The sequence below is a fragment of the Bos mutus genome, chromosome 23 (assembly GCF_027580195.1).
Source record: "Bos mutus isolate GX-2022 chromosome 23, NWIPB_WYAK_1.1, whole genome shotgun sequence".
Taxonomy (NCBI): Eukaryota; Metazoa; Chordata; class Mammalia; order Artiodactyla; family Bovidae; genus Bos; species Bos mutus.
The window spans coordinates 1,941,666-1,969,433 of record NC_091639.1 but is presented as its reverse complement, the minus strand read 5'-3'; the positions used below and the strand labels follow the sequence as shown (position 1 = coordinate 1,969,433).

The following is a 27,768-nucleotide window of genomic DNA, read 5'->3' as shown; positions in this document are numbered from 1 at the left end:
GCGCGGATGGGGTCCTGGCCAGCAGGTTTGGTTCTAAAATAAACACTCTTCCCCTTGGCTAAGATCTGCCCAGTGAAACGGAGATGCTAACCGAGGGCAGCGTGGCGGCTCAGTTTAGCGTCAGCTGTATTTTCAGCAGCAGATGAGGAAGTAAGAGGTTGCCAAGGTCAGTCCTTGGAGTCCCTTGAGTCCCTTCCTGAGATGGCCGCTGCTGTCTCCAAGACAGGGGCATGGCCCTTGACCCCGCTGTGGGTCAGCTGGATTTCATGCCCTGCTTTAGGGCTCAGTGCCGTCAGCTGTTGGCTTGCTCACCGTTTCCTTCTAAACGTGCCAGGAGCCTCTGGTCCAACTCCTGAGAACGGGCAGGCACAGGGGAGCCGCTCAGAGGAGCGTGTGGACTTCGATTTCTTTCATCCATGGTCACTAGAAAACATTCCTGACGTCACCCAGCTATGCCCCGCCCCCCAGACTCAGAGACAAAGAATTATTGTGCAAAGTAGTATATACAGGATGGACGGACAACGCGGTCCCACTGCAGAGCACAGGGGACTATGTGCAAGATCCTGTGGTAAAGCAGAATGGACAGAATAGGAAAAAGGATCAGGTCAGATCAGATCAGGTCAGTCGCTCAGTCGTGTCTGACTCTCTGCGACCCCATGAATCGCAGCACGCCACGCCTCCCTGTCCATCACCAACTCCCGGAGTTCACTCAAACTCATGTCCAGTGAGTCGGTGATGCCATCCAGCCATCTCATCCTCTGTCGTCCCCTTCTCCTCCTGCCCCCAATCCCTCCCAGCATCAGAGTCTTTTCCAATGAGTCAACTCTTCTCATGAGGTGGCCAAAGTACTGGAGTTTCAGCTTCAGCATCATTCCTTCCAAAGAAATCCCAGGGCTGATCTCCTTCAGAATGGAAAAGTATATACGTGTGTGTAACTGAGCCACTCTGTGGTACAGCAGAAACTAACACAACGCTGAGGATCAACTGCACGTCAGTAGAATTGTTTTAAAAAGAACCACCTAGGCCTCCTGCCGCTGGGCTTCGTCCTTCCCACTTGTCTGGACCTCCCGTTGCTCTGTCACCCCATGAATTTCCTTTCATCTCAGCCCATCTGTCCTTGTCCCTAAGCCGTCTCTAGGACACCACGTGGTACTGTGCTGTGTGCCCAGTTGCTTCAGTCGCGTCCGACTCTTTGTGACCCCCTGGACTGTAGCCCACCAGGCTCCTCTGTCCACGGGATTCTCCGGGCAAGAACGCTGGAGTGGGTTGCTGTGCCCTCCTCCGGGGGATCTTCCTGATCCAGGGATCAAACCTTAGCGACCAAACAACAGCAAATATATTTGCTCTCCTGAACTTCTTTTTTTTCTTTTTGAAAACTCAGCACTGTCTTTGGGAGGTGCCTCCACATAGACAAGGGTGGAAGGGACGAACTAGAGCCGAGTCAGCTTTGACGGTTACGTTTGCTCAGGACTGAACTTGGGCCTTGACTTGAGAAATAGCAAATGGGTGTGGCGGAGGAGGCAGAGAGTGGCCTGCTTCTGTTTCCTCCATGCTGAAATTGAATTTTGGAAGGCACGGGACGGTGCACAGGGCAGCTGGAGACTGAGCCTGCAGCCTGGGAGCGCGGTGATAGGATCGTGGGGTGTGAGGGCCCAGATCACACCCTGTTTTTCACATCACAGGTGTAACCTCGCTGGGGCTCTTCCTACCCTTGGCCCCCTTTCTTTCCGTGGTACAAACAGTGAGAAGGAAAGATGGTCATGTTGCCGAGAATAGGTCACGAGGAATCAGTGAGCAGGAAACTGGGCTTCCTCTTATTTTTTTTTTAAGGTCAAAGGCTTCTTACCAGACACAGTAAGTTCATCTCTTTTCTCTGATACTCTGATTTTCAGCCTGAAGGTGGGAAAGTGATGGTAGCAGAGCCTCTGCTCATCCTCTTTTATTTCTACAGTGGAAAGGTACAGAGATGGAGAAGGCACTGGCGACCCACTCCAGTACTCTTGCCTGGAAACTCCCATGGACGGAGGAGCCTGGTGGGCTGCAGTCCATGGGGTCGCTCAGAGTCGGACACGACTGAGCGACTTCCCTTTCACTTTTCACTTTCATGCATTGGAGAAGGAAATGGCAACCCACTCCAGTGTTCTTGCCTGGAGAGTCCCAGGGACGGGGGAGCCTGGTGGGCTGCCATCTCTGGGGTCGCACAGAGTCGGACACGACTGACGTGACTTAGCAACTTAGCAACAAAGGTGCAGAGATGCTAGTCGGGTTTGGAGGGAGGCCCCTTTTGCTTTGACTGGCGAGGCGGCGGCTGCGCAGGGCGGGTGGAGGATGGGCACCGCAGACAAGGGTGCGGACGCTGGCGCGGCCTACAGGGGGCGCTGTTCTCCTGTCTTGTCGGCTCACGTTTGCCGACTCAGAAGCTTTCCCGCTTCCCATTTGAAAGGATAAGGGGGCATCCAGACACGCGACGCTTTTAGGGGCAGAACTAGAGCTGTAACCTCTGACCCTCAGATCACTGCTCTCCCGTGGGCCCCTCTTCCTGGGAGTTGGCGCAGCTCCCTGCCACGGGAGGACGCGGGCTAACGGAGGTGAGCCGTGATGCTCAGCGGCACGGCCACTTGCCAGGGCGGCTCCCTCCCTGCAGACGTCCGCTGATGACTCGATGGACTGGTGGGAAGTCAGCGGCGGTGCGGAGGACTGAGACCTGGGCGGCCTGTACCCCCCCCCCCTCGCTCCTCTTCTCCCACCGACACTCGTAAGGGGTCGTCTACCAAGGACTTCCCTGGGGGCTCAGACGGTAAGGCGTCTGCCTGCAATGCAGGAGACCTGGGTTCGATCTGCACAGCTCTGCACGCCCGGCCTCAGCCACAGCGGGCCTTTGCAGCCATTCCAATGGCTTGAATGTTAAGAGAAATTTGGTCTAATCAGCCTGGTGTTCCCTCACGTGCAGAAAACGCAGGCTCGTAGTTATAAGTTCTGAAAGGGATGGTTTTTAACACTATCCTTTTCTTCCACCACAAATTAAATGCCCCAATGAGAGAAGAGCATTAAAAATTAAACCGCTCTTGGATGACAAGCTCACTGCCCTTGGAATCCACGGTGAGGGCCCTCCCCACACCCTGCACCCAAGAAACTCCAAGGAATCTGTTCTCATAATAAAAATCACCTCGCTCTTCAAGTGCTCTTACTGGTCATTCTGTTACAAGCGAAAGTGAAACGGAAGTACCCTAACTCTGGGACTTCCCTGCAGTCCACGGGTGAGGGCCCCTCGCGCCCACTGCAGGGGGCGGGTGTGATCCCCGGTGGGGAACTAAGATCCTGCGTGCTGCATGGACCATAAACGCACATGTCTCCTAACTCTGGCACCCCACTTGCCTGATTGACCAGGTGGTCCAGTCTGCGCCTGTCAGAGCTCCGCGGCCCTCAGCAAAGCTTTTCTGTGAAGGACCGGAAGTTCTGTCTTTCCAGTCCGCAGGCCGTTGGTCTGTGCCCTGGTGTGAGAATAACTCAGCCAGGCTGGGAGTGAGCGAGCGTGGCCCTGCGGGACGCTGTTGGCTGACGCAAATTCAAATTCCACATACATTTCTCACGAGAAGCTTTATTCTTCCCGTGACTGTTGGGAGCCCTTTGAAAATGTAGAAACCATGTGTAGTTCATGGACCGAATACAAGCAGGTGGCAGGTGGTAGAAAAGCAGGCAGTGGGCTGGACAGGCCGGGGTCCCAGCTCTCAGAGGCCCCTGGACACGTGCTTCTAAAGCGATCTGAACCCTCCCTGAAGCAGTTACCCTGAGCCCTACCCTTGAAACTGCAGTTTGTAATACTTTAGGGGGTTACCGAGTCCATTTGGGGGACTCCTTCTTGGCATTTTAAAAGGGAAAACATAGAATTTAGTGCAAACACGTAATGTGGCCTAAGTACTATGTCATGAGGGCTTCCTAGGCGGTTTGGTGGTAAAGAGTCCACCTGCCACTGCAGGAGGTTTGGGTTTGATCCTGGTTCAGAAAGACCCCTGGAGAAGGAAGTGGAAACCCACTCCATTGTTCTTGCCTGGAGAATCCCATGGAGAGAGGAGCCTGGCAGGTTAGAGTCCGTGAGATCACAGAGTCGGACACGACTTAGCGACTAAACGACGACTATGTCATGAACTTCGTGTGTGCTGGGCGGGTGCTGTCAAGTTCTTGGACAGAATTTTATATCAGCGTGGCCTCCCCACCCCCACCCCCAGACTTTGTGTACCCCAGGAGATGCAAAGACTCTGAATTGGTGGAGCTTTGAGGTCGGAAGCAAGAGGGACCAGGGCGTGTGGTTCCCCTCTTCCCTGCACCCCAGGAATCAGGATACATACATCTGTCTCCTGGGTCATAGCCTGAGAGACAGGAGTAACGAGCACATATTCGTCCTTATAACACTAGGTGGTCTGGGGCGCTGCCTGCTGAACGTGATCCTGCCTTCGCGTTGTGCTCATTTCTGCGTAGCTCCAAGGAGCCCTCTTCGTCTCTCCGCTGTCTCCCCAGACTGAGTGATATTTAAAGCGTTGGTCGGGTATTCACTGTCCTTCGCCAACAGAAACGCAATCCTGCGTGGGAAGAGTAATGATACAGTTTAATCTGATAAAAACAAGTCATGCCAAGTGTGGCTGTTTGCCAGGCCATGAGGAACTGGAGGCGGAGGAAGGAATATTTGGCGCTGTAATTGATTCAGGGCCCACGGGGATGCCCTGGGGGTGATCCACAATCTGAAGAAGGTTCCAGAGACCCCAGGGGCCCCGGGGCTCCTCTGGGCCTTCGGCTGTGTGTGCTGGTGGTCGAGTCAGTGGGGCTGAAGTGTCTCCAGGAGGTGTTGGTGGTGACGGGCATGACCGTCACCAAAGGGAGAGACAGCCCCTTAGTTTCCTGCCTTGGACTGGACCGCTGGGGTGGGGCGGGGGAGGGGACGTAGGGCTGGAAAGAGGTCAGGTTCCTGCCGAGCAGCCCTGTGCCTCCTGGCAGTGGAGGGCCAGGGTCTGCGGACTCGAAGGCCTTGGGGCACCCCCGGCCCCATGAGCGGGGCGCTCCTGCTCAGAGCTGCCAGGAGAAAGGCCTGCCGCCAGGCTCCTCTGTTCTCCTGCTCAGATGGTGCCCGACTTGTTTACCCAGAGGGAGAAATGTTTACTTTGCTGAAGAGATAATGGGAGATTAGCTTCCATTTCCAGGGTGGTGCTGGCGGCGGAAATGAGGTGCGGAGGCAAGGGGGCTCGGTCACGTCCTCCCGGAGCGGAATCTGCATTTCACAGGCATCCCTGGTCCAGGCCTGGCCCCCGGGGACGGCTTGGGGAGGTTGGCCAGAGCTCCCCTTGGGCCGTGTACAGATGAGAGGTCTCAGCCAAATTGTCCCTGTGCAGTCCTCTGGGGCTCTGAGTGAGTGACTGCGGCCGTGGGGAGCACCCAGCTCAGTGTCCAGAATGGGGTGGACACCCTGCGATGGCTGGGTTACTCAGGGCAGGACGGCAGGATGTAGCATCCTGTCCCCAGGGCCCACGTCCATGCGTGCACGCAGAGGTGCACAGAGCCAGGGCCCAGGCGGCGGCCTCGCTGAATGAGGGACCCACGCATCTGGTCCGGGACCCAGGGTGCTCACCACTTGCCGGGCACCATCACAGGCCTCCTTTGAACTTTCAGTAAGGCTTTCACTGGGCTTGTTGACGGGGTCCCCTGGGGCTCTCAGTGAATCTCTCATAGTTTCTTATCTTCACTAAAGAAGGGAAGTGGGAGAGTATGGTAAACATAGAGATTTGACCAAGCCAAGTGTGGGCACACGAGTATCCTCTGTTACTTCTTATACTTTTCACTGTATACTTGAAATATTTCACAATTTAATGACCATCTCTTAAGTTGTCCTCCCCTCCTTCCTACTTACACATTCTTGAGAATGTTGAAATATCCTTATTTCAACACTGACGTCAGATTCTAGATCAGCGCTGTCCAATAGAACATGTGAAATGTGGCTAGCCCAACTCTGACAACTGAGTTTTTTATTTTATTTAACTTTACTTAAATTTTAAAAGTCTTAGTTGGTCATCTTATTGGACATGTGCACTTCTGGAAGGAAAAGCTGTATAAACCAGAATATTCCTCCAGGGCTGTCAGAGACAGGGCCAAACACTCTAATTTGTGTTCTCAGAGAGCCTCAGAGTTTGTTGCTCAGTCGTGTCCAACTCTTTGCAGCCCCATGGACTGTAGCCCACCAGGCTCCTCTGTCCATGGGATTTTCTAGGCAAGAATACTGGAGTGGGTTGCCATGGCCTTCTCCAGGGGATTTTCCCAATCCAGGGATCGAACCTAAATCTCCTACATTTCAGGCAGATTCTTTACCATCTGAGCCACCAGGGAAGCCCGATTTGTATTCTATACCTGAGCAAGAATCCTAACAGTCTTAGGAATTAGTGAACCAAGTGTAAGATTTCCTGAAGGAAGTGACATCCTCGGTGTTTGCGTAGGATGCAGATTCCTCCTCCTGCAGCCTTCTGGCTTCCACTTGTCCTTTTACAAATAAGACGCGCCCTTCCTCCTGGCGTGCGAGAGCTGCCCACTGGCTGGCACTGCTGTTTGACAATTATTAGCGCTTCTCTAGGCCAGACTCCACCCAGTCCCTGAGGTCATCAATCAGTGTCTTTCTGTTTGGAAGCAGATGGACAACTCAGGAGCCAGTGATGGGCCCTTAGACATTTGGCTGGTTGCTGAGTGTTTAATTATGTCTCAGCAAACACAGGAGGGAGCCCTCGTGGATATGTTTAGCTTTTTAAGGGCTAGTCTTGTTAATGGCCCTGGTGATAAATTGGGTGAGTCTTATTGGAAGGAGACAATTGACAGGAAGACAGTGTGTCTAAATGGGATCCGAGTTTGCGTTTGGAGGGTGGCGTTCTTTGCTTTGTTCTCAGAGGACACATCTGCTGTTTAAAATCTAAAGGTCTGGGCTCAAGTTCTAGGTGCTGTAACCCTGGAAGCGTGCTTGGCCACCTGCCTCTTGCCACCCTGTGAAGTGGGAAGGGCTCTTACTTGCAGGAGAGGCGTGTGGTTGGGAACAGAGGTGGCGATGCAGGCCACTGCGTCTGCCCCAGGAGGGTCTAGGAGCTGCCACGGTGGCGAGAGGGTTACTGGGAGACAAAGACGCATGCGAGTTGACAGGTGCGGGAAGAGGTGTTATCTGCACCCCCCTTACTGCCCCAAAGGAGGCTTTTCTAAAAGAATTCAACTTCCATAAATCCCCCTTTATGGGAAGCTTTGAGGGGGGAGGGGGCACATCGGGAAGGATAGCTCCTGTCGCCCGAGATGGGAAACCGCACAGGCAGACTTGCCTAAAGCTGGCCTTACTTCCCAGTAGCTTCTTTCATCTGTGCTTGTGGCGTTCGTTTCTCCCTACTTACTATTCCTTGAAATCCTCACTCTTTCCTCACGTTAAGATGGTGCATAAGCCCCACATTCTGTATAAACCGCAGATGTTTCTGGGAGGTCTGACAGTCGTCTAACTAAAAATGAGCTTCAAGCGTGCCCTCAAAGCTTCACCTTGAAACAGCCTCTTGCCCCATATAAACAGTTGGTGTTCAGTCACTAAGGCATGTCTGACTCTGCAAACCCACGGACTATAGCCCATCAGGCTTCCCTGTCCTTCACTGTCTCCCGGAGCTTACTCAAACTCACATCCATCGAGTCGGTGATGCCATCCAACCATCTCTCCTCTGTCGTCCCCTTCTCCTCCCACCTTCAATCTTTCTCAGCATCAGGGTCTTTTCCAGTGAGTCAGTTCTTTGCATCAGGTGGCCAAAGTATTGGAGCTTCAGCATCAGTGTTTCCAATGAATATTCAGGACTGATTTCCTTTAGGATGGACTGGCTGGATCTCCTTGCAGTAAAAAAATTAGGCTTTTGGAAGAAAATCTTAAACAAATGAAAAAGCTATAACTCGATGGCAGAACTTTCCCAAACTTTCGGTTTCTGTCCTATACCTGACATGCCCTCCCAGCCCGAGAGGAGGGCTGCTCACTGGGACTCTCCTTCCACTGCAGCTCACAGAGGCCCTTGGACGGGTGGGCCTGCCTGGGGCCTGGACACGGGGCTCGCTCTTTACAAAGAGCTGGAACTCGCGGGCACCATATGACCCCTGACTGCACAGCAGGCTGTTTTAAAGGGTATGAAATGGTTAGAACGGGTGTGTGTGTGTGTGTGTGTGTGTGTGTGAGAGAGAGAGAGAGAGATGAGAAGCCCTGTGCTCACAGACAGCGTGAAAGATGGGGCTCCCAGCCATTCACTGTTGTCCCTGAAGAAGGAACATGGTCTGAAGACGCTGCTCTGTTAAGTAGGATTGCTGACAATCAGGCTCCCCTGGTGGTCCGGTGGTTAAGAATCCGCCTTGCAATGCAGGGGAGATGGGTTCGATCTCTGAGCTGGGAAGACCCCGCCCACTGCAGAGCACCTAGCCCGGGGCTGCTGAAGCCCGCGGGCCCTAGAGCTCACACTCCACGAGAACCCTCGCACCGCAGCTAGAGGGGACCCACACTCTCCGCCGCTGGAGAAAGCCCACAGGCTGCAGCGAGGACCCACTGCCACCAAAAGAGAAACAAAACCTTTTATTAAACTTAAAAAAATTACAAAGAATCTACAGTGCCTCCCCGCTGCCTTTAAAAATACTAAATGTGTCCCTTCCGGGTGGATCCCATCAAACCCACAGACAGGCTCCGGGACCTCTCCTACCCTCCCATCCTGGGGCCGTCCTTTCCCCAAGGCCCATCTGTGTCCACGAGGCCTGCATCTGCTGTGAGAGGTGTCTTTTCTCTTTTCACGTGGGCCCTGGGAAACCTTCCTCACCTTTAAACAATGGATCACTTAGAAAGGCCCTTCCTCGTGCTGCAGGTAGAATTCTCTGCTCTTGAGAAGTTGCCGTTCTTTGAAAAGTCCCCAACTTTCACAAGCGGTAGGAGCTTTTCCAGAGGTTGGTTTGTTTCGAGGTTATCTGGAACTAAGGGGGCGTTTGGGAGCAGCCCCTGCCGCCCCAGGGCTGTTGGGCCACATCCCAGAGTGGCTGCTAGTCGGAGGTGCTGCCCCAGGCGCGGGGGAAGGCGCTGGGAGCCCGCCTCAGTCACCCGGCTGGCCAGCGCATCCTGCGCCTTCACACCGGTAGCATGAGCGTGTTGGGTACCCAGCTCCAGGCCACCAGGCTGGTCTGGAGGGTGGAGAGTCCACCCATGTCCTCGCTTGTTCCCCCCACCGCCACCTGTCCTGGACAACGCTGTTCCCGTTGGGAAGGAGTGGCCAGCAGGCGGACTCGCAGATACAGGCCTGTGTAATCTCAGGCCTACAGACGGAGGCCAGCTTCGGGGCGGGTGTCCCCCAAGGTCCTGAGCTGGAAAAGCTGAGGCTTGGCCCCAGAGGACTGGGGCTGGGGCTTGGGAAGCCGGTGCGCCTGGCGAGGGACGGTCAGCATCTCCCCAGGACCTGGTGCCAGGTCACACGTCAGGGAGAGGAGGGCAGGGGAAGGAACACTGGCTTCATTTTTATAAAACTGGGGCAGGACCCTGGTTGGCAGGAGGCTGACTTGGATTTTAGTTGTGGTGGGAAGGAGGGCCACACAGCCGTCCTGGCACCTTGGGGTGACTGGACAGTCTGTCCCGTGAGCCTTCCGGCCCCTCTGTGGGCGTGCTGGCAGGGCAGGCCTGGGTTGGTGGTGAACGCTGCCCTCCACATCCTGGCTGCAGCTCCTGAAGGCGCTGCCTCGGGTAGCCGATGCCCGCTGGGAGCCATGGGGTGGCAAGGGGGCAGCCGTGACGAGTAGGCTGCCAGCTCCTCTGTGGTCAGGGGTCCTTGCGTCTATAGGACACTCCTGCCCACGTGGGAAGGGGCTCAGCAGACGCTGCAGGCCCTGGCGTACCAGGTCCTGGGCTCCCGTGGAAACGTGCGGCTCCTTCCTTTTGTGGTTTTATGTCCGTGTTTGCTGAGCATCTGCTCAGTGCCGGATGCAGTGCTGGATGTGAAGAGGGGCCAGACGGGAGCGGGCTGGTTGCTCCCAGTCTCTGCAACCTGACTTTCCCTGTGAATGACTCCAGCTGGCTGGCAGCACGCGGCAGACCCAGCCCAGCTGCGTTGCCAGTGACCCAGACAGGGATTTATTTCCTAATTGAATTTAAAGGCCTTTGAACAGAGAGGGCAAGCTGCGATTTGCCACAGGCCCACCCTCACACCGGCCAGTTTTGCACGTTTCTTACCTGCCTGGCATTTGGCTCCGCCCGCCCTGGTGGGTGTTCTCTGAGTTTCCTTTCATCTGAAATAGGCTGATGGTTGAACTTCTTTGCAACCCCAGGTCTTTTATGCTTCTGCCTGCCTTGCCCTTGGGATACTGGGAGAACTCTTTTCTTCAGTGGGAAAAAAAAATGACATGCATGGCGAGGGGAACAAGAAGCACCCAGTCTCCCCGAGGCCTGCGGGCCAGCTGGTGCTGTGAGCTGCGTGCAGCCTTGGTCTGTGTTATTTTCCGTGCGCCCGGGCTGCAGTGGTGTTGGTTGTTCTTCAGTCGCTAAGTCGTGTCCAACTCTTTGCAACCCCATGGACTGTAGCACAGCAGGCTTCCCTGTCCTTCACCATCTCCTGGAGTTTGCGCAAACTCATGTCCATCGAGTCAGTGATGCCATCAAACCATCGCATCCTCTGTTGCCCCCTTTTCCTCCTGCCTTCATGCCTTCCCAGCATCACGGCCTTTTCCAATGAGCCAGCTATTCACACAGGCGGCCAAAGTATTGGAGCTTCAGCTTCAGCATCAGTCTTTCCAATGGGTATTCAGTGTTGATTTCCTTTAGGATGGACTGGTTGCATCTCCTTGCCGTCCAAGGGATTCTCAAGAGCCTTCTCTAGCACCGCAATTTGAAAGCATCAGTTCTTCGGCACTCAGCCTTCTTTATGATCCAACTCTCACATCTGTACGTGACGACTAGAAAAACCAAGGCTTTAAATAACTGTACAGACTTTTGTCGGCACAGTGATGTCTCTGCTTTTTAGTATGCTCTCCAGGTTTGTCATAGCTTTCCTTCCAAGAAGCAAGTGTCTTTTAATTCCGTGGCTGCAATCACCATCTGCAGTGATTTTGGAGTCCAAGAAAAGAAAATCTGTTTTCACTTTTTCCCCATGTATTTGCCATGAAGTGATGGGACTGGATGCCACAATCTTAGTTTTTTGAATCCTGAGTTTCAAGCCAGCTTTTTCACTCTCCTCTTTCACCCTTAACCAGAGGCTCCTTAGTTCCTCTTTGCTTTCTGCCATTAGAGTGGTATCATTTGCATATCTGAGGTTGTTGATATTTGTCCCAGCAAAATGCTGCAAAGGGGACTGTACTTAATCTCAGGGTTAACATGCGTAAACCTCTCCCTCCAGTGTTCAGAACGCTGGGTTTTCAAGTGTGGTCCCTGAGCCAGCAGCGCCTGCATCACCTGGGAACGTGTTAGAAACACAGTATTGGATATTAAATATATTAAATAAATTCAATAAAGACTTTAAACATGGTCTACATAAAAAAATTGTTTTAAAAATGTAGACATAAGAGAAATGGGAAGGTAAGAAGAAGAGAAAAATAAAGAAGGAAGAACTTGTTTAGAAAGACTACCTTGCTAAGCATTCCTCCCTATTTAGGAAAAATCTGCCAAAGAGCAGAGGACATTCATTGTTACCAGGTATTATACAGCAATGATACTCTGACCTCAGGTTGAGGTATCTTTACCGTAAACCCAACCCGCTAATTTCCTGATTGCTTGTCAAGCTCATAAAGGAACAAAGCCAACAATGCTGATGAAGAGAAATAAAAGCTGGGTGATCCTCCCGGGGAGCTGTGTGCCACTGATGTGGGGCAGGGTTGGACCCATTAACTTAGGACTCCTCTCTTCGGCCACATTCCTCTGAGGTGCCAAATCTGACGCCTCTGGGGCCTCTGTTTGCTTGGATGTCTCGTCTAATTATGGAAACACGATTGGTCCACAAGTGTGGCTTCGACCCATGGAATGGATGGTGTGAAACAGCGTGAGCATTGAGGATATCACTTTGGAACCGGCAGCTGGAAGCCTGGGTGGTGGTTCCTGATCTCTGTTCTGGATGTGAAAATCACCCATCCCGTTTCTGCTTCTTCACTCAGCTTGAAAACACTCAGCAGGCCCGAAACGCCAGGATTTCAATGCACTCGAGCCTGTTTTGCTGTTTCAGGTCACTTCTCTTCTTGGGTTATTTTCCTCTTATTAAAGAACTGGTGGCACGGTGTTCACTGAAATGCTTACGCGTGTACGCTGAACGGCAGCCACTGGTTTTAAACAGAAACGTTCCCTGAGCAGAACACTAGTGAACACTTAAATCCTTCTCCCTCCTTTGGAGTAATTATAATGTTCATTCAAAGAAGCATAAGGTGGTGGAAAGAACCCGCGACCTGGGAAGGACACTGGGCTCTGTGGCTCATGCCTCGCAGCCGGCTTTGCGGCGGTGTCTCCTGCACGTGATCAGCGTGTGGCTCTGTGAGCCTCGTGAGATCCCGCATGAGACCGGCTTCTGCGGGTTGACTGGCGCGTCTCAGCCCCCGTGACCCTGACAGGCTCCGTCGCGGGACTCTAAGACGCGGGGAGCGCAGGCATTCCCGCTGGGCCCTCCAGGAAGAGCCCGCCCTGCCGTCCTCACGTGACAGACGCCCGAGCCCCGGCCGGCTCCTTCCCAGGCTCTGGGCCAGGGCCGTGGGCATCTTCAGGTGGGCCCAGCCCCAGGAGCTGAGATCCTGGCAGGTCCCACTGAGAGGCCAGAGCCACCAGGGGCTCTGCTTGGAGGCTCCCTGCGGCCCAGAGCAGGGGCGGACACACAGGGGCAGGGGACACGTGGCTTCAGTTCCTGCTTTGTTCCCTCTTTACTATGTGATCCTGGACAAGCCGCTTCATCACCCTGGGCTTTAGGGTCCTCGTGTAAAGTGAAAGTCACTCAGTCGTGCCTTATCTTTGCGACCCCATGGACTATACAGTCCACGGAATTCTCCAGGCCAGCATACTGGAGTGGGTAGCCTATCCCTTCTCCAGCAGATCTTCCCAACCCAGGGATAGAAAAACGATTATTAAAAACAGCACTTACACTAGTTTATGCTGAGTCACAATATGACTCTTTGTGACCCCATGAACTGTAGCCCTCCAGACTCCTCTGTCCATGGGATTCTCCAGGCAAGAATACTGGAGAGGGTTGCCATTTCCTTCTCCAGGGGATCTTCCTGACCCGGGGATCAAACCCACATCTCTTACATCTTCTGCGTTGGCAGGAGGGTTCTTTACCACTAGCACCAGCTGGGAAGCCCACTTACACTAGATCTCAATATAAAGTAAAAAGTTTTTTAAAAAATAAACTTCATTCGTAATATTACACTAGGAATGTATGTTATAAATGACTTAGTTTCATATTGTCTGTCATTGAATATTTGATGAGAGTCCAAATAGTGAACACTTAATTGAATTTAAGGAACAAATCATTGTGTACTGACTATAACAATTTTGTGGCTTGATAAAAATAATTTACTTAATTCCTATCTTTTAAACAACAGTGTCTGTAAGATACTGTGCTGGACACCATAAAATTGACAAACCAGATGTTCTTCTGAAAAACAGCACAAAATCAGTACCTCCATCAGAGAGTTGAGTAGATCGAGTGAGTTTAATACCTGAAAAATGCCCGCCTACGCATTCAGCCCCAGGGAGGGGGAGCCTGCCTCAGCCCAGCGCTGAAGATCCTGCGGCCTGGCGGGTGAGCTGTGTGGTTCTTCTGCATATGAGCATTAAACGTCTGCGTCAGCGCGTCTGGCAGACACTGGAACGTGATTTGTAGGAAATATTGATGTTTCTATATTTTTTATTTTCTTTTCCTCTAAATGGAGGCAGTTTTAACCATTCCACTGGGTTGGCAGGTCCTAAATTGAGAGGAAAAGGAAGTTTTCCGGGGGCAGGGAAGATAATCGCAGCCTTCTGCGCTTACGCCCTCGAGTGCTATTTGAGTCCCCATGACTGGCGATTTCGGACGCTCCTGCTATAATAAGGAATTCCACAATGACATGTGGCAAGTCTGTCTTTCGCGGCTCTGGGGGCCCCGTGTCCTCAGCCGGGATGGTAATTAGTGAGTGGAGTGTCCCCTTCCGGGCCAGCACGGTGAGCGGCAGGAAGCAGGGGAGAGGAGAGAGGCCCGCAGGTGTCGGGGGGCAGCGGCCAGAGAGCGACACCCCTTGCGCGGGGAGGAGCCCAGCTCCAGAGGGGCAGCAGCACCCCAAGGCTGGGGGCCAGGCGAGGGGCCGGGGCCGCTCCCTGGGCCGCCGTCCTCCTCCTCTGGGTGGCTGGTAAGAGGCGGCTGGAGGACGGGGCGCAGGGTGGAGGACGCGCGTCTGCACGCGTGGCCTCTGAGCGGCTGCACCAGGCCCTTGGCCGGCTCGCCCCTCCGTGGGTGCGGCCGAGCGCTCCACAGTGCCCTGTGCTTTGACGGACTTCTCGTTCCATGCCCGGTCTGAGCCTGCGGTCTGCAGGGACGACAGCCTGGTGCGGCAGCTAGACGTGCGTCACTGTGCGGCTGACACATGTCACCGACTTCGTGGGCCAGGAGGGGGGTAGCACGGAGAAGCCCGGCGACTTCGCGCCGCTGTGGGCTGTATGGGCCCCGCCTCCCCTGCCGCCCCCCGCCTCCTCCTCCTGCGCAGGCGCGCTCCTGCGTTACTGCCGACCCCCGCCCGGAAAAACCCCGAAGATTCATTCCAGAGAAGCCGGGAACACTGCGTGATCTCAGGAAAACGTCGACCCCCTGCCTTCCTGCAGTAAGTGCACAGGAAGTCTATTTACAATATATTTAAGAGAGAATGAGGGTCCGGAGCGCCCGTATGCAGCCCTGGGCCCGGCCTCTCTCGGGAGAACCGTCCACCGGAACCCCACTGGCTGCGGGGACTCGGGGACTCACGCTCTGCAGAACGCCTTCCTCTCCTCACCTCAGAAAAGCTGATTTCTCATCGTCCAAAAGGAACATGTGATTAATGGCAAACCCGAAGTGCCTGCGGTTCTTTGATAATTGCTTTTTTAAAAAACATCTTTACAGCCACGCTTCAGAGCAGAGTTACTTTCAGGCAGTTTGGAAGCAGTCCTGGTGAGTCAAGGCAGAAGGTCGTTGTCTGCAGGTGTCATCCGCGTGTCCTTACATCAGATCGCTGTGTTTTTCCACTGCCCCAGCAGGAAGGTTAAAATACCATGGACCTGCTGGGATGCTCTACGTTTTGCTACCTGGGAGAAAGTAAAACCTCTGCTAGCGTTCGTAGCAAACAGCAGCCCTGGAGAGGTCGGGAAATTATGTTACTTATTCAGCTCTCGTCGATGTGTGTCTGGGAGGCAAAAACATTTCTCCCGCTGGGGGTGATGCTTAACGGTTTGGGGGAAACGGTGAGCCATCGCCTCTCCCTGAGGCATCTGGGGATCTAGTTAAAGTGCAGACGTGCTCCTGCGGGTCTGGGCGGAGCCCGAGGCTCTGTGTCTCTAAGGAGCTCCCAGGTGGCGCTGCTGCTTCCGGCCCAGGTGGCCAGGAGTTAGAGACCCTCGGGCCACTGGGAGAGTAAGGAGAGACCCTCTAGAAGGCACACCCTGGCAGTGCAGCCCTAATAGAGGAGCCGGCTGCAGCGAGGGGAGAGGGCGGAGGCAGACTGTGGACTCACACACGTGGAGGGGCAAAGCGCCTTTGTGATCCACAAACCTCGACCCAGGTTCGGGTCGTTACCTGTGACCCTGGGTGTGTCAGTGAGTGATGCAGATTAGTATGTGGGACCAGACGTCCCCAGGTGATCCGGGGGAACCACGGCAGCTGCAGATGTTTGCTTACTGCATGGTGAAATTAAAGAGCCAGGCAGGGAAGGGGAAAACTGCCAGCCGTGTGCAGGGCCCCAGGACGTGAAGCCGTGGTTACCTCTCTGGCTTTGTTTGTAGGTTCCCCGGGTGGCCAGGTGCTCAATTTTCTCATCTGGCCTGAGCCAGTGCTGAGCCTCAGAGCATCACACTTGCCCTGGCTGATGCTGAGTTCTGGTTCCCATAGCAACACATCCTCTGCTCCTGCTTAGTACATGAAAACTGGAACTTGCCACTTACTGTCAGTCCTTTCTAAAAGACCCTGATCTCTTTCTTATTTTTAAGCACAGAAATGCCAGATCTGGGGTGAATACCCAAGCCATGCTAAGAAGTAATCCTTTACTGAACCTGACCCTGGCACTGAAAGTTACGGCATCACAGTAAACGGCCAGGAGAGGGCTGTTTGGTCCCGTTTTCTTCATTAAATGGCAAAGGATCTTTATCAGCAGGGCCAGGTTTCTCTCACCCACGGACAGCTGTGAGGGTGACCTGTTTGTGGCAGGGCAGAGGTAGAGACTCTGACGACTCTGGTTTCTTCTGTGTGTGAGCTGGTGGAGGTGTTGGCTGGCATACCGCGTGACCCTTGTTAGCGCCGATTCCATCCTTGTGACCGAATGTGATTCTCCTGTTCCCCCCTCATCTGCTTCCCTTCTTGCTACGTTTTTACTTCTGACCTCTGCTCTGAGCTCTGGACAACCGGCAGGGGGGTCTGTAGCCACTGACCCACCATCTGGGGACACAGGCATGAGAAGGAGTATCTCCTGAGGGTCTTTCTTCTGCTTTTTTAAAAATTCATTTTAACGACACTTTTTTTAAAAAAAATAAAAGCAAACTTTAGGGAATCCTGCAAATTGTTGACGAAGAATAGCAAACAGACTACATGCTCTATAGGGGCAACATGTATGAAACCCAGCTGCGTGTTCTAGTATTGGGGACTTTTATTACAGGAGTTCATGCAGTGGGTGGACACCGGCTGTCCCTTGGATGCTACAGTTCAAGGTTTGGGGACCATCTTCTTTACTCAAGGTCAGATTAAGAGCATAGATTCTTGTAAACAGGAGGGACTGTGATGACCTTGACATTTATTGAAGGCAGACACTGTGTTTTTGGAGCTTCACAGGTGAATCAGACCTGCCCCTGCTGGCAGAGCCGGCATCTGAGAGGGCTGCGTGGGAAGCCCAGGGCGGGGGGCGGGGGGGCAGTGGAGTTCCAAGGGCGGTGGGGAGCGGGGGGCTTCAGTGAGTTTTACCCTTAGGAGATGCAATCTGCTTCATGGTCTGCTTCCTGTCTGGTTCAGAAGAAAGGCTGGGTGTGACTGATCTGACTTGGGCTCACCTGGGAGCAGGTTGCCTGGAACTCAGGGTCCAGGGGGGCGGTGAAGGGGGGGCCTGGAGGACTTCCTGCGCCCTGAGCGGAGGTGGGGAGGGTGCAGGGCAGAGGCAGAGGAAGGGCAGCAGAGGGCCTGGGGGCTGCGAGTGAAGTCACGCTCCGTCTTGTCCGAAGCAGCGTCTCCTATCCTGGCCGCTCTCCGTCCCTGTGTTCTTCTGCCAAGACTTGCCCTGCGACCCTTCACGCTGGGGACCCAAGCTCATCCAGCTGTTAAAAAACAAGCATCTCGGCCGGAAAGGGGACAGGCGGGCTGGGCGCTCACAGCTCTCTCGTCCCTTCTGTGTTCCAGGAATAGAGCTGTGCCCCCCGGGGAAGCGATTCATGATCACGATGGTGGCGAGCCTCGTGGCCACGGCGGGGCAGCTCCTCATGCCGGGGCTGGCCGCCCTGTGCCGGGACTGGCAGGTGCTGCAGGCGTTCATCATCTGCCCCTTCCTGCTCACGCTGCTGTACTGGTCGTGAGTACCCACCCCGCCCGCCTTGGCCCCAGACAGCCCCCAGGTTCAGCCCGTGGCTCCTAATGAGGGAGTTTCTCTCTTTTTTTAAAAACTTCCTCTTCTAAATGTTTCACCTTGCAAAACATTCTAACATACACGAACGTAGACGGAGGAGCAGGACAGGCCCCGGACGCCCCCCCTGTCCCCATCATCTGGCTGGGCTCCCCCAATGCCGGACATTCTGACATAGCTTTCCCGAATGGGCTTCCGAAGGGCAGGGTCCCATGTTGGAAGGAGGAAACCTGTTTGACGATGTTCAGCAGAGGTTTGGCAGAGCCCCTCCCCGTCTCCTCTGGGTGAGGGTTGGGCAGACTCCGGCCCGCTGTCCGTGTCTGTAAATAAAGTTTTATTGGAACACGGCCATGTTCACGTGTTTCCACCTCTGTCATCCATGACCGCTCTCATGCCATGCTGTCACAGTTGAGCAGGTAAGACCAAGACGATGTGGCAAAGTCCGGAACATTTACTCTCTGGTGTCTTGCAGGGGTTTGACCACCCCTTGTCCTGGAGGAGTCCACTAGGGCTTTTAGAACCGCATGTAACTTTTAGTGTTTGGCTTGCTGATTTTAGGGGAAAAAAGCAAGTGAACACACTGGCCTGGGGGTATGACCTGTCAACTAGAGGCTTTTAAACTCCTCAGGGGATTAATGTTTAGCCAAAGTTGAAAAACCACCGCCCTTCGATAGAAGTGTTTACACAGAAAATGAGCGTTGTACCCGTTCCGGAAAAGCCTTTTTTCTCTCTTTCCTTCCCTCCCATCCCACTTACGTGCCAAACTCCACCCCCGCCCCAGCCCCGAGTATGAGACACCAGAGAGGTTTTTACCACCAGCTCTGCTGTATTCCTGTTATTTAGTTACTAATGAAAACCAGTTTCTGGCCAGAAGTCAATTGTGTCTTTGCTTTAAGTGTTCACTGTGGCTGAGACAGGTATTAATCGGGCCTCCTTTCCTAAGCCGCCAGAGAGGGGAAGAAAGTGGCCGACTTTCAGCTCAGTAGGCTGGCCCATCTTCACCTGCCAGTGGAGCCCCTGGCAGAGTGGTCGTGTGGCCTGGACTCAGGTGGCCTTCCTCAAGAGCCGGGTTCCCGCTCAGGGTGTCCGCAGAGTCGGGCAGCAGTGGGGAGGAGGCCAGATGAGGTAAGGGCCACCCTCCAGGAGGCCGCCCTCGGGCCAAGGCCAGCCTCCCCGGCCGGCCCAGGGCTGGACGGCTCCGCTCCCGCAGGAGCCCGCGTGTCTCAGGACGTCCTGCTCTTTCCGGCAGGGCTGTAAGAGGCAAAGAAAGAAACCGTTCCCCAAGGCAGGATGGAGTGGGCAGCCCTTCCTTTTTTCACCTAAGGAGGCCTTTCCTGGTCACTCTCTTGCTGTGCCCAGGGTTGGCTTCACTTGGCTTGGAATTCCAGGACATTTCCTTACTTAACACTTGCTCGCATCTCATTTGTGCCAACACAGACGGCAAGCCCTGTACAAACAGTAGGTGGGTCAGGCTGGGCATTTCATGGCCCCATTGTACGAAGGCAAAACTGAGGACACCCGCGGGCCCTCGAGCCAAGGGCTGTGCTGTCTACTGCCCTCAGCCTCGGTGCCTCATCCCTGACCTCCCCACCGCTGAGAGGAGCCCGCCGCCCCGCACGTCCACCCTGCAGTCAGGAACACCCCGCCCCCCACCCCCATTGGAGTCTTCCCTGCCTCCACAGCTCCCAGGGGCAGTGGTGCTATCTGCCACCCCTGGGGGGCTGGAGGCCTGGGCATCCACACGGCCTCTCAGAGACTCAGACGCCTGTGAGGACAGGCAGCGGCGTCTCCATCAGCGCCAGGCTCCGAGGCTCCGCCCAGGCTCTGCTCCCAACTGTCGCAGGTAGGAGGGCGCCTGATGGGGAGAAGTGGCCCGGAGGGGTTTCCTGGAGCAGGTCTGGGGGCCCGGCTCCCATGCCAAGTGCTAGAGGATTTATCTTATTTTTTATTTTCAATTTTAAAAATACATCAAGATTTAATGACAGGCAAGGTTAAAAAAATTCGTTTATGTGAATACATTATAAAACCTAAAGATGTTCTTTGAAACACACAAATGTAAAAACAAAACTTGATGGTGAAAAGGGCACCCGGGGTGCTTTGATAAGTGAGGAGCGTGTGTGGACAGACAGATGGGCGGCGTCCGGACACACGGACGCCGTGTGGTTCCCGCCCGGGCGCCCCAGCTTTGAGGTGGACCCGCTCCACCCCAGTCAGCTGCTCTCGTCGACGTCGGGACCCCCGAGGCACCTGGCGCGCGTCTGGCCTGAGCAGCGCTGGCACATCGCAGCTGCTGCTGCTGCTGTTGGCACATCCCCTTCCAGGGGCGCAGGCCTGCAGGCGTGGGGGGCCAGTCGAGGGAACCGCGGTCCGCCCTGCCCACAGCCCTCCGCAGCTCCAGGGGCATCACTGGCTTTTAAAGGCCACTGAAGTGCCCCCTCTTTTTTGTCTCCTGATGAGCACCCTTCCACCCTCTGCTGCAGGAGGAGCTTCCTCACTCCCGAAGCATGAACTGCCCTCGGGAGGGCAGGAGCTGAAGCCAGCCAGCACGCCCGGCTGTTGGTGACAAAAATATTGAAAGTCACTCTAATTTAAGAACCAGTATTTATATGCGGTCTGGGTGCCTGGCAGCGTGCCTGGTGCTTTGGAGCAACTCTGAGGAGCAGGTGTGTGAACAGAGGCCGTAAACCAGAGTCCATCCTAAAGGAAATCCACTGAATATTCATTGGAAGGACTGATGCTGAAGCTGAACCTCCAAAACTCTGGCCACCTGTTGCGAAGAGCCAACTCATTGGAAAAGACCCTGATGCTGGGACAGATTGAAGGCAGGAGGAGAAGGGGACGACAGAAGATGAGATGGTTGGATGGCATCACTGACTCAGTGGACATGGGTTTGAGTAAACTCCGGGAGATGGTGAAGGACAGGAAAGCCTGACATGCTGTAGTCCATGGGGTCGCAGAGTCGGACACAACTGAGTGACTGAACAACAACAAAAGCAGAGCACACGATACTGAGTCCCCGGAACTCGGGGTGAGCGTGGCGCACGGAGGCGAGTGCAGATGAAGGTCTGGTCCAGATGGAGGCTGGGAGCTTCCAGACACACCCTAGGTAAGAGGCTGCTTCAACTGATGACGGACACAGTGTTGATCCAGGGCAGGAAAGAGGGTACCGGGGCCCGCGCCCGGGACAGCATTCAAGCAGGAGTGACACAGAGGCCGCCGCAGGGCATCTGAGCCAGAAAGGGGCCCAGGGCTCTAGGTGAGCCCCCGCCCGGGGCTGAGGTCTCACGCCCTGTCTGCACTTAGAACTGAGGCCCCAGGAGGAAGCCGGCCCTCGGAGCGTCAGTGATGACAGGACTGGAGGGTCTCCACGCCAGCAGGGCCTCACTCAGCTCCACACCTGGCTGACTGCCCCGGGCCCTGGGCAGGGAGGATTCACCCTTGAGACGCTGGCACCTGGAAATTCGCAGTACACGGACCGGAGTGTTCCTCCAAATTCCTATCGCTGTCCATGGCTGGAAGCTGATGGAGAAACCACAGACGCTCACTGGACTCTCGGGGTCAGACATGAAAGTCCCACGGGGAGTCGCTGGATCCAAGACCCACATGGAAGGAGAGTCTCACCAAGGGGACCCATCACCGAGGCCAGACAGTACACATCAGGGAGTCTGTGTCTCGGGAAGTCCGTGAAACAGAGCACACCGACCAAGAAGTGAATTCACCTCCTGTGCTAACCGGTCGCCCTTCCCTGCACCGAACGCAGTTCCAGGCACGAGGGCCTCTGAGTACAGCCTGTGCTCATGGATGTTGGGGGGTGAGGAGGGCCATGGCCCGAGCCAGTGATGCGCTTTCCAAAAAGCAGCATGAGGAGAAATGGGACAAAGCCACGGGAAGGAGGAGCTCGGGGTAGCCTGTCTGAGGAAATGGGCCTTGCTGAGATTAAGTGATCAGAAAGAGGAGATCGGACCAGGTTCTGGGTGGAGACGTGGTCCCGGCAGATGAGAGCTGGGCAGAAGCTGGCTGCATGTGGCTGGCCAGGCTGCAGCCTCTGAGCGTGTGGGTTGTGTGACCAGAGTCTGGGCGCTGAGCATGCTCCAGAGGGCGGCTGTATTCGGGGGTCCAGGTGTGCGCTCGCTGAGCACGTTGGGGAGAGTGCGGGCTACACGATCAGGAAGGTGTGCACAGAAGACGTGGCCTTGGCTGGCCTGGGGGGTCTCCCTGCGGAGAGTGACCCGGGACCGAGGAGGTGCTGGCGAAAGCTGGCTGTGCGGCATCTCTGCCTGCAGGGCTCGGGGGAGACCCAGGAGGAAGGGTTCCCAGAGACGGTGCAGATGCTCTGTCACGCTCCCGGAATGTCGCTGCTCGCTGTCGCCCCCTGAGGAGCATCTCTGCGGGAGCCGAGCCCCGGGATGGTTTGTGAGCAGGAGCACGGGCACGTCCGTCTGCCTCGGGCCCGGCGTGTGCCGGGGGCGCTGTGTGTGTCCGTCACTCAGTCGTGTCCCACTCTCTGCGACCCCGTGGACTGTAGCCCGCCAGGCTCCTCTGTCCACAGCATTCTCCAGGCAAGAAGACTGGGGTGGGCTGCCATTTCCTTCTCCAGGGGATCTTCCCAATCCAGGGATTGAACCCGAGTCTCTTGCATCTCCTGCATTGGCGAGTGGATTCTTTACCACTAGCGCAGCAATTCAGCGAGGTCCCCGGGGAGGCCTCTGCTGAGACAGCGCACCCACGCTTCTTCAGGGAGTATCTGCCAGGTGTTGGGCCCACTGTCCACACACACAGACACACACACACACACACACACACACACTCCCGCCTCGTGGAGAAGCAGCTTTTCAGGGAGGGGAGCCTCGGGTGCCTCCTGCGAGGCAGGCACGCCATCAGGTCTGGCGACTTGAACGTGTCTTCAAGTTTTCAGGAAGCGCTTTTCCCGAGATCAGTCCTAGGCTCCGGTCTGCAAGGCTGTGTTAACCTGATATTCTCGGATTAGGTCCAAGCTGGTGGTTGGTGGGATTACCCCTGGTTTTCGCCAGGGAAACCAGGACATCAAAAAGCTGCCCTAAAAACACTCACAAGTGTGGAGAGCCATTAAAAGCTGGTTTGCGAGTGTCAGTGGTTCTCAGAGTGTGGCCTGGACTGTCACCACCACGGGGCCCACCCCAGACCGCTTGGGTCCGAATGTCCAAGGGTGGTTTAGGAAGCCCGCCAGGGAGGCTGTCGGCTCGAGTCCCAGGGGGCTGCTGCTCGCCAGGCTGCCCCGTGAGAAGGAACAGCCAGCCGTCTGCTTACGGGACGAGGGGCCTGGTCCGACAAAGATGCTGACTAGGTGTGAAAGGAGACACGTGTCGGCTGTGACAGCACACCCTTCTTGTAGGAAGGGGTTCTTGGTTCTGCCGGACGTGAGCAGGTGCCAGCCTTGGGGTCTGTGAGATGCCATGCAGGACCTGCTGCCCAGTGCGGTCCCCGTGGGTCCTCTCAGACGGTGGACGTTGCAGGCATTCCTGGAACCAGGAGAAGACACAGAAGCCTCGGTACCGAATCCAGCGATTTTATCTGCTCTGTGAGAACGTATCCCCAGGCGCAGGCATGTCTGGGAGTCTCCAGCTGTGGCCCGTGGCGGCATCTGCTGGGAGGGCAAGGGCCCACCCTGCCCACCTGCCCTGGCACCCATGTGTCCCTCACCCCGCAGGGAACCTGGGCGTGGTCTCCCTTCATGACCCCCAGGCTCCCAGCCAAGTCCCTGCATCGAACGGGGTCTCCCCAAGACTCGCCTGTTGGACGCATGGCGTGAGCTGCCTTGAGAAGGTTCAGGACGTGTGAAGGTACAGGATTACCGACCGAGCACTGCCGCACTCAGGGAGACCTGGGACGCGTCCAGGAGAGCAGGAGGGAGTCACCCCTGCGGGAACACGGAGGCCTGAGAGGAGGCTCTCGCAGCCCTGGGAACAGTGGAGAACAAGCAGTCTGTCCATCCCTCAGAGGGAAGGTGAACCCTGACACCGCGGCCATCCGAGTGGGCTGGCCTGGGCACTCGCTGGAGGAGAAGCACTTAAAACCCTCGGGCACGTGGTGTGTGCTACAAGCAACCTTAATTTTTAAAAATTTCAAGAAACAAGCCATTGTAAAGCATTTGAAGGGTCTCATGTTAGATAAATATCCTGAAAAAAAATGATTAACAATTCCAATAGATAAGCACTCCTAAATATTACTTGGCTCTTTTAAATACCGCCGGAACTACTCTGACCAGAATAATACTGATTTTTAACATTTCTTGAGGGTCTGCTCGGAGTCAGATGCTGCCCAGCACTTTCTGTGACTCAGACCTTCTGGAGGAGGTTCCAGGGCAGATGGAGAAACTGAGGCAGAGAGAGATTGGCCCATCTCTGGTCTGCCGGCCGAGGTCAAGGCCCGCAGTGACTCCTGAGCCAGCATGAGGACCGAACATGTGCATCCCAGCATTGGTTTGTCTTGCCCACTCTCACCACGGGAACAAAACACCTTCCTGCATCAAGAGGAAATTTATTTCAATGTGTGTGTTGGTCTCTCGGCCGTGTCTGACTCCACGACCCCACGGACTGTAGCCCGCCAGGCTCCTCTGTCCATGGGATTCTCCAGGCAAGAATACTGGAGTGGATTGCCATTCCCTTCTCCAGAGGATCTTCCCAACCCAGGGATGGAACCCTGGTCTGCTGCACTGCAGGCAGGTTTTTTACAACGGGGTCAAAATAACACTATGCAGACATAAAACAAAGGCCTCAGGACGTCCTGCACCCCAGGAAGGAAACCCGACTCAGTTACACCTTCACCAGAGGCTAGGCCCCACGGGACAATGTTTTCCTCCCAGGAAAGTGGAAGAAGTGAGTCATAAAAGACACGTCGCCTCTGGGAGCTCGATCGACTGCAGTGATTATTTGTACAGCTTGTCAGATAGTTAATTTAAGGAGAGTTTCAGGAAACTTGCAACGAAAACAGCCAAAAATGTTTTAGTCAAATCCCGCCTGTGCTCAGTCACTCAGTCCTGTCCGACTCTTTCGACCCCGTGGACCGTAGCCCCCCAGGCTCCTCTGTTCATGGGGTTTCCCAGGCAGGAACACTGGAGTGGGTTGCCATGTCCTTCTCCAGGAAGTCATCCTGGCCCAGGGATTGACCCCACCGCGTCTCTTGCATCTCCTGCATTATCGGCAGGTGGATTCTTTTCCCCTGTGTCGCCTGGGACACCCATCAAATCCTGTGTATGTATGTGAAAGTCACTCAGCTGTGTCCGACTCTTTGAGACCCCGTGGACTATACAGTCCACGGAATTCTCCAGGTCAGAATACCGGAGTGGGCAGCCGTTCCTTTCTCCAGGGGATCTTCCCAACCCAGGAATGGAACCCAGGTCTCCCACATTGCAGGCAGATTCTTTACCATCTGAGCCACCAGGGAAGCCCCATGAAATCCTGATTGTCTGTAAATTATCTGGATGGGGAAGATTAGGTAACACTGACAAAGGCAGTTGGACACGAGAGTGGTGGCCACGTGTCAGTCATAAGCACCCGATGAACAGATCAGGATGCTCTCTAAATTGGGGTTTGGGGGATTTGCTGATGGGTGGAATTTTCAGGAGCCCTCAGGCTAGAGGCAGCCCCATTTTTGTCTTCTGAGTAGGCAGAGATTATGTAAAATAATAGGAAGCCCTGCAGTCAACTGAAACGTTTCCAAGTAGATGTGGAGAGAGGCTGCCAGTCTGAAGTGAGGCACCACCGCAGGGTCTGGCCTCGATTCCAAAGGCCGGCGGTGCTGACCCCGGAGCCACACCGTGGCCCAGTGCCTGGCCTGTGCTCCAGTATTCCGCCCTGATGCCCTGCCCACCACGGGAAAGCCAGGGGTTGCTTAAGACCAGCTTGGGAATCTCGGAGGCTGGGGGCCAGGCCGAGCTCAGGCGGTGTGCGTGCGTGTGTGTGCTGCGTGCATGTGTGTGCTGCATGCATGTGTGCGTGTGTGTGTGTGTGCGTGTGTGTGTGCGTGCGCATGTGTGTGCTGCGTGTGTGTGCTGTGTGCATGTGTGTGTGCGTGCTACGTGCATGTGTGTGCATGCGTGTGCGTGTGCGTGCGTGTGCTGTGTGTGCGCGTGTGCATGCGCGTGTGCATGTGTGCTGCATGTGTGTGCATGTGTGTGTGCTGCGTGCATGTGTGTGCTGTGTGAATGTGTGTGCTGCGTGCGTGTGTGTGCGCGTGCATGTGTGTGCTGCATGCATGTGTGTGCGTGTGTTGCTGCATGTGTGCGTGCGTGTGTGTGCATGTGTGTGCTGCGTGCATGTGTGTGCTGTGTGTGTGCGTGCGTGCGTGTGCTGCGTGCGTGTGTGTGCGCATGTGTGTGTGCTGCGTGTGTGCATGCGTGTGTCCTGCATGCGTGTGTGCTGCGTGTGTGTGCATGTGTGTGTGCTGTGTGCATGTGTGTGCTGCATGCGTGTGTGTGTTGTGTGCAGGTACGTGTGTGTTGTGTGGTGTGTTACGTGTGCATGTGTGTTGTGGGAGTGGCAGGGTGGAGCTGTTGGCGGCTGGCAGATATTAGGGAAGTGGCCTTCTGGTGACAGGTGTGCAGGGACAGCTGCTAAGTGCCTGCCCGGCTGGCAACTGGCAAGAATCCCTGGATGGATCGAGTGGCCAGGTCCAAGCCTCCTTCGGTCGCTGAAGGCCCTCCAGCAAAGCCCACAACAGCCCCACATGAGGGTGGGTCCTGGCAGGAGATGGGAGGCCTCTCCAGTCCTTGTGACTGTCCCTTTGGGATCGGCCGAGGTGTGACACAACAGGCCGCCTCCCGGAGCTGGGTCTGCAGTCACGGCGAGCCATCAGGGTTCTGTTTGTGGCCTCAATGATCATCCCGAGGGGATCGAGATTGCAGCCACAGGCCAGGGGGCGAGGGGCTGCTCCCCATGGGGTCCACGAGGCTCCCTGTAACAGGCGGCTTGTTCAGAGGAGCTGATGGAATTCCAGTTAGAAAAAGAAGCACACACAGGCTCTGCTCCTTCTGCCCACTTACCTTCTCACATCGTTTCTCAGCACATTTTATTTTTATCGTTGGCAAAAATGCTAAATTAATTCCCCTGCAGTATTACGTTTGAATGCCCACGTGTCTATCACTTTCTGTGGCCTAATCACCTTTCGCGTGAATCAATTAGTAAACGGAGCCGAAAGAAGGGAGTCCAAGGAAGTGGAGGAAATGAGTCCAGATGAATTCCAAGTAACCCCTGTCTCGAGCGGGAACTGAGGAACATTTTAAATGTACCCCAGCTGTTCCACGCTGCGGTCCATTCAGAGCTGCCGAACCTTTAAAAGCCCAGCTGCGAAGGCATCTTAGGGACTGACTCCACCCATCCTGGCAGAACCTAAAGCAGCATTGGAATATCTGTTCCATGCACTGCGTGAGCAACACCTTTTTTAACTTCCAGAAAGAGGCAACAGTCACCACAAGCCCTCTTGAAATGAATTAGAATGTTGGAGCCAGGGGAGCCTTGGTGTCACGACACACCGTCACCCCATTCCACAGATGGGCAAACAGAGGCCTGGGGGTGAGGGGACTTGCCCAAGGTCACAAAACTGGTCTATGAGCCTGGGCCTGCTGATAAATCTCCCCCACAGTTTTGCCGTAGAGGAAGAATTCTGGAGCTTACGTGTGCGTCATGTTGAAAACCAGTAAAGGTGTTGCGTTCCAAATTTGTGTGACTGTCAGTTCGTGGGATGCAATTTGATTATGAAAGAATTCCTTGTTCCACGGAAATTTACAGGAAGGGTTCATTTGCCTTAGGAAGACTGGGGTTTAACCATCCTGAGCCAGATTTTCTTTAATTTTGTACTTGTCCCTTCTCCCTAATTTACTAAATTTAAATCATGAACTTAACTTTTTTTTCAGAGAGCTAATTCATATCCATTTGCTCTACCCTGAACTGAGACTCCTTAGCTAATTTTTTCAATACCAAACAGAACAAAAGTTTAAAAGAA

At 54.8% G+C, this 27,768-nt stretch overlaps 1 protein-coding gene across 1 annotated transcript in view; it reads left to right on the top strand.

Annotated features, from left to right (window-relative positions):
* Positions 1-27,768, top strand: part of SLC22A23 (solute carrier family 22 member 23) — a 129,848-nt gene that overhangs the window by 79,153 nt on the left and 22,927 nt on the right. Inside the window, 1 exon segment of the mRNA XM_070361225.1 lies at positions 17,571-17,739. Coding sequence (XP_070217326.1) covers positions 17,571-17,739 — 169 coding nt within the window.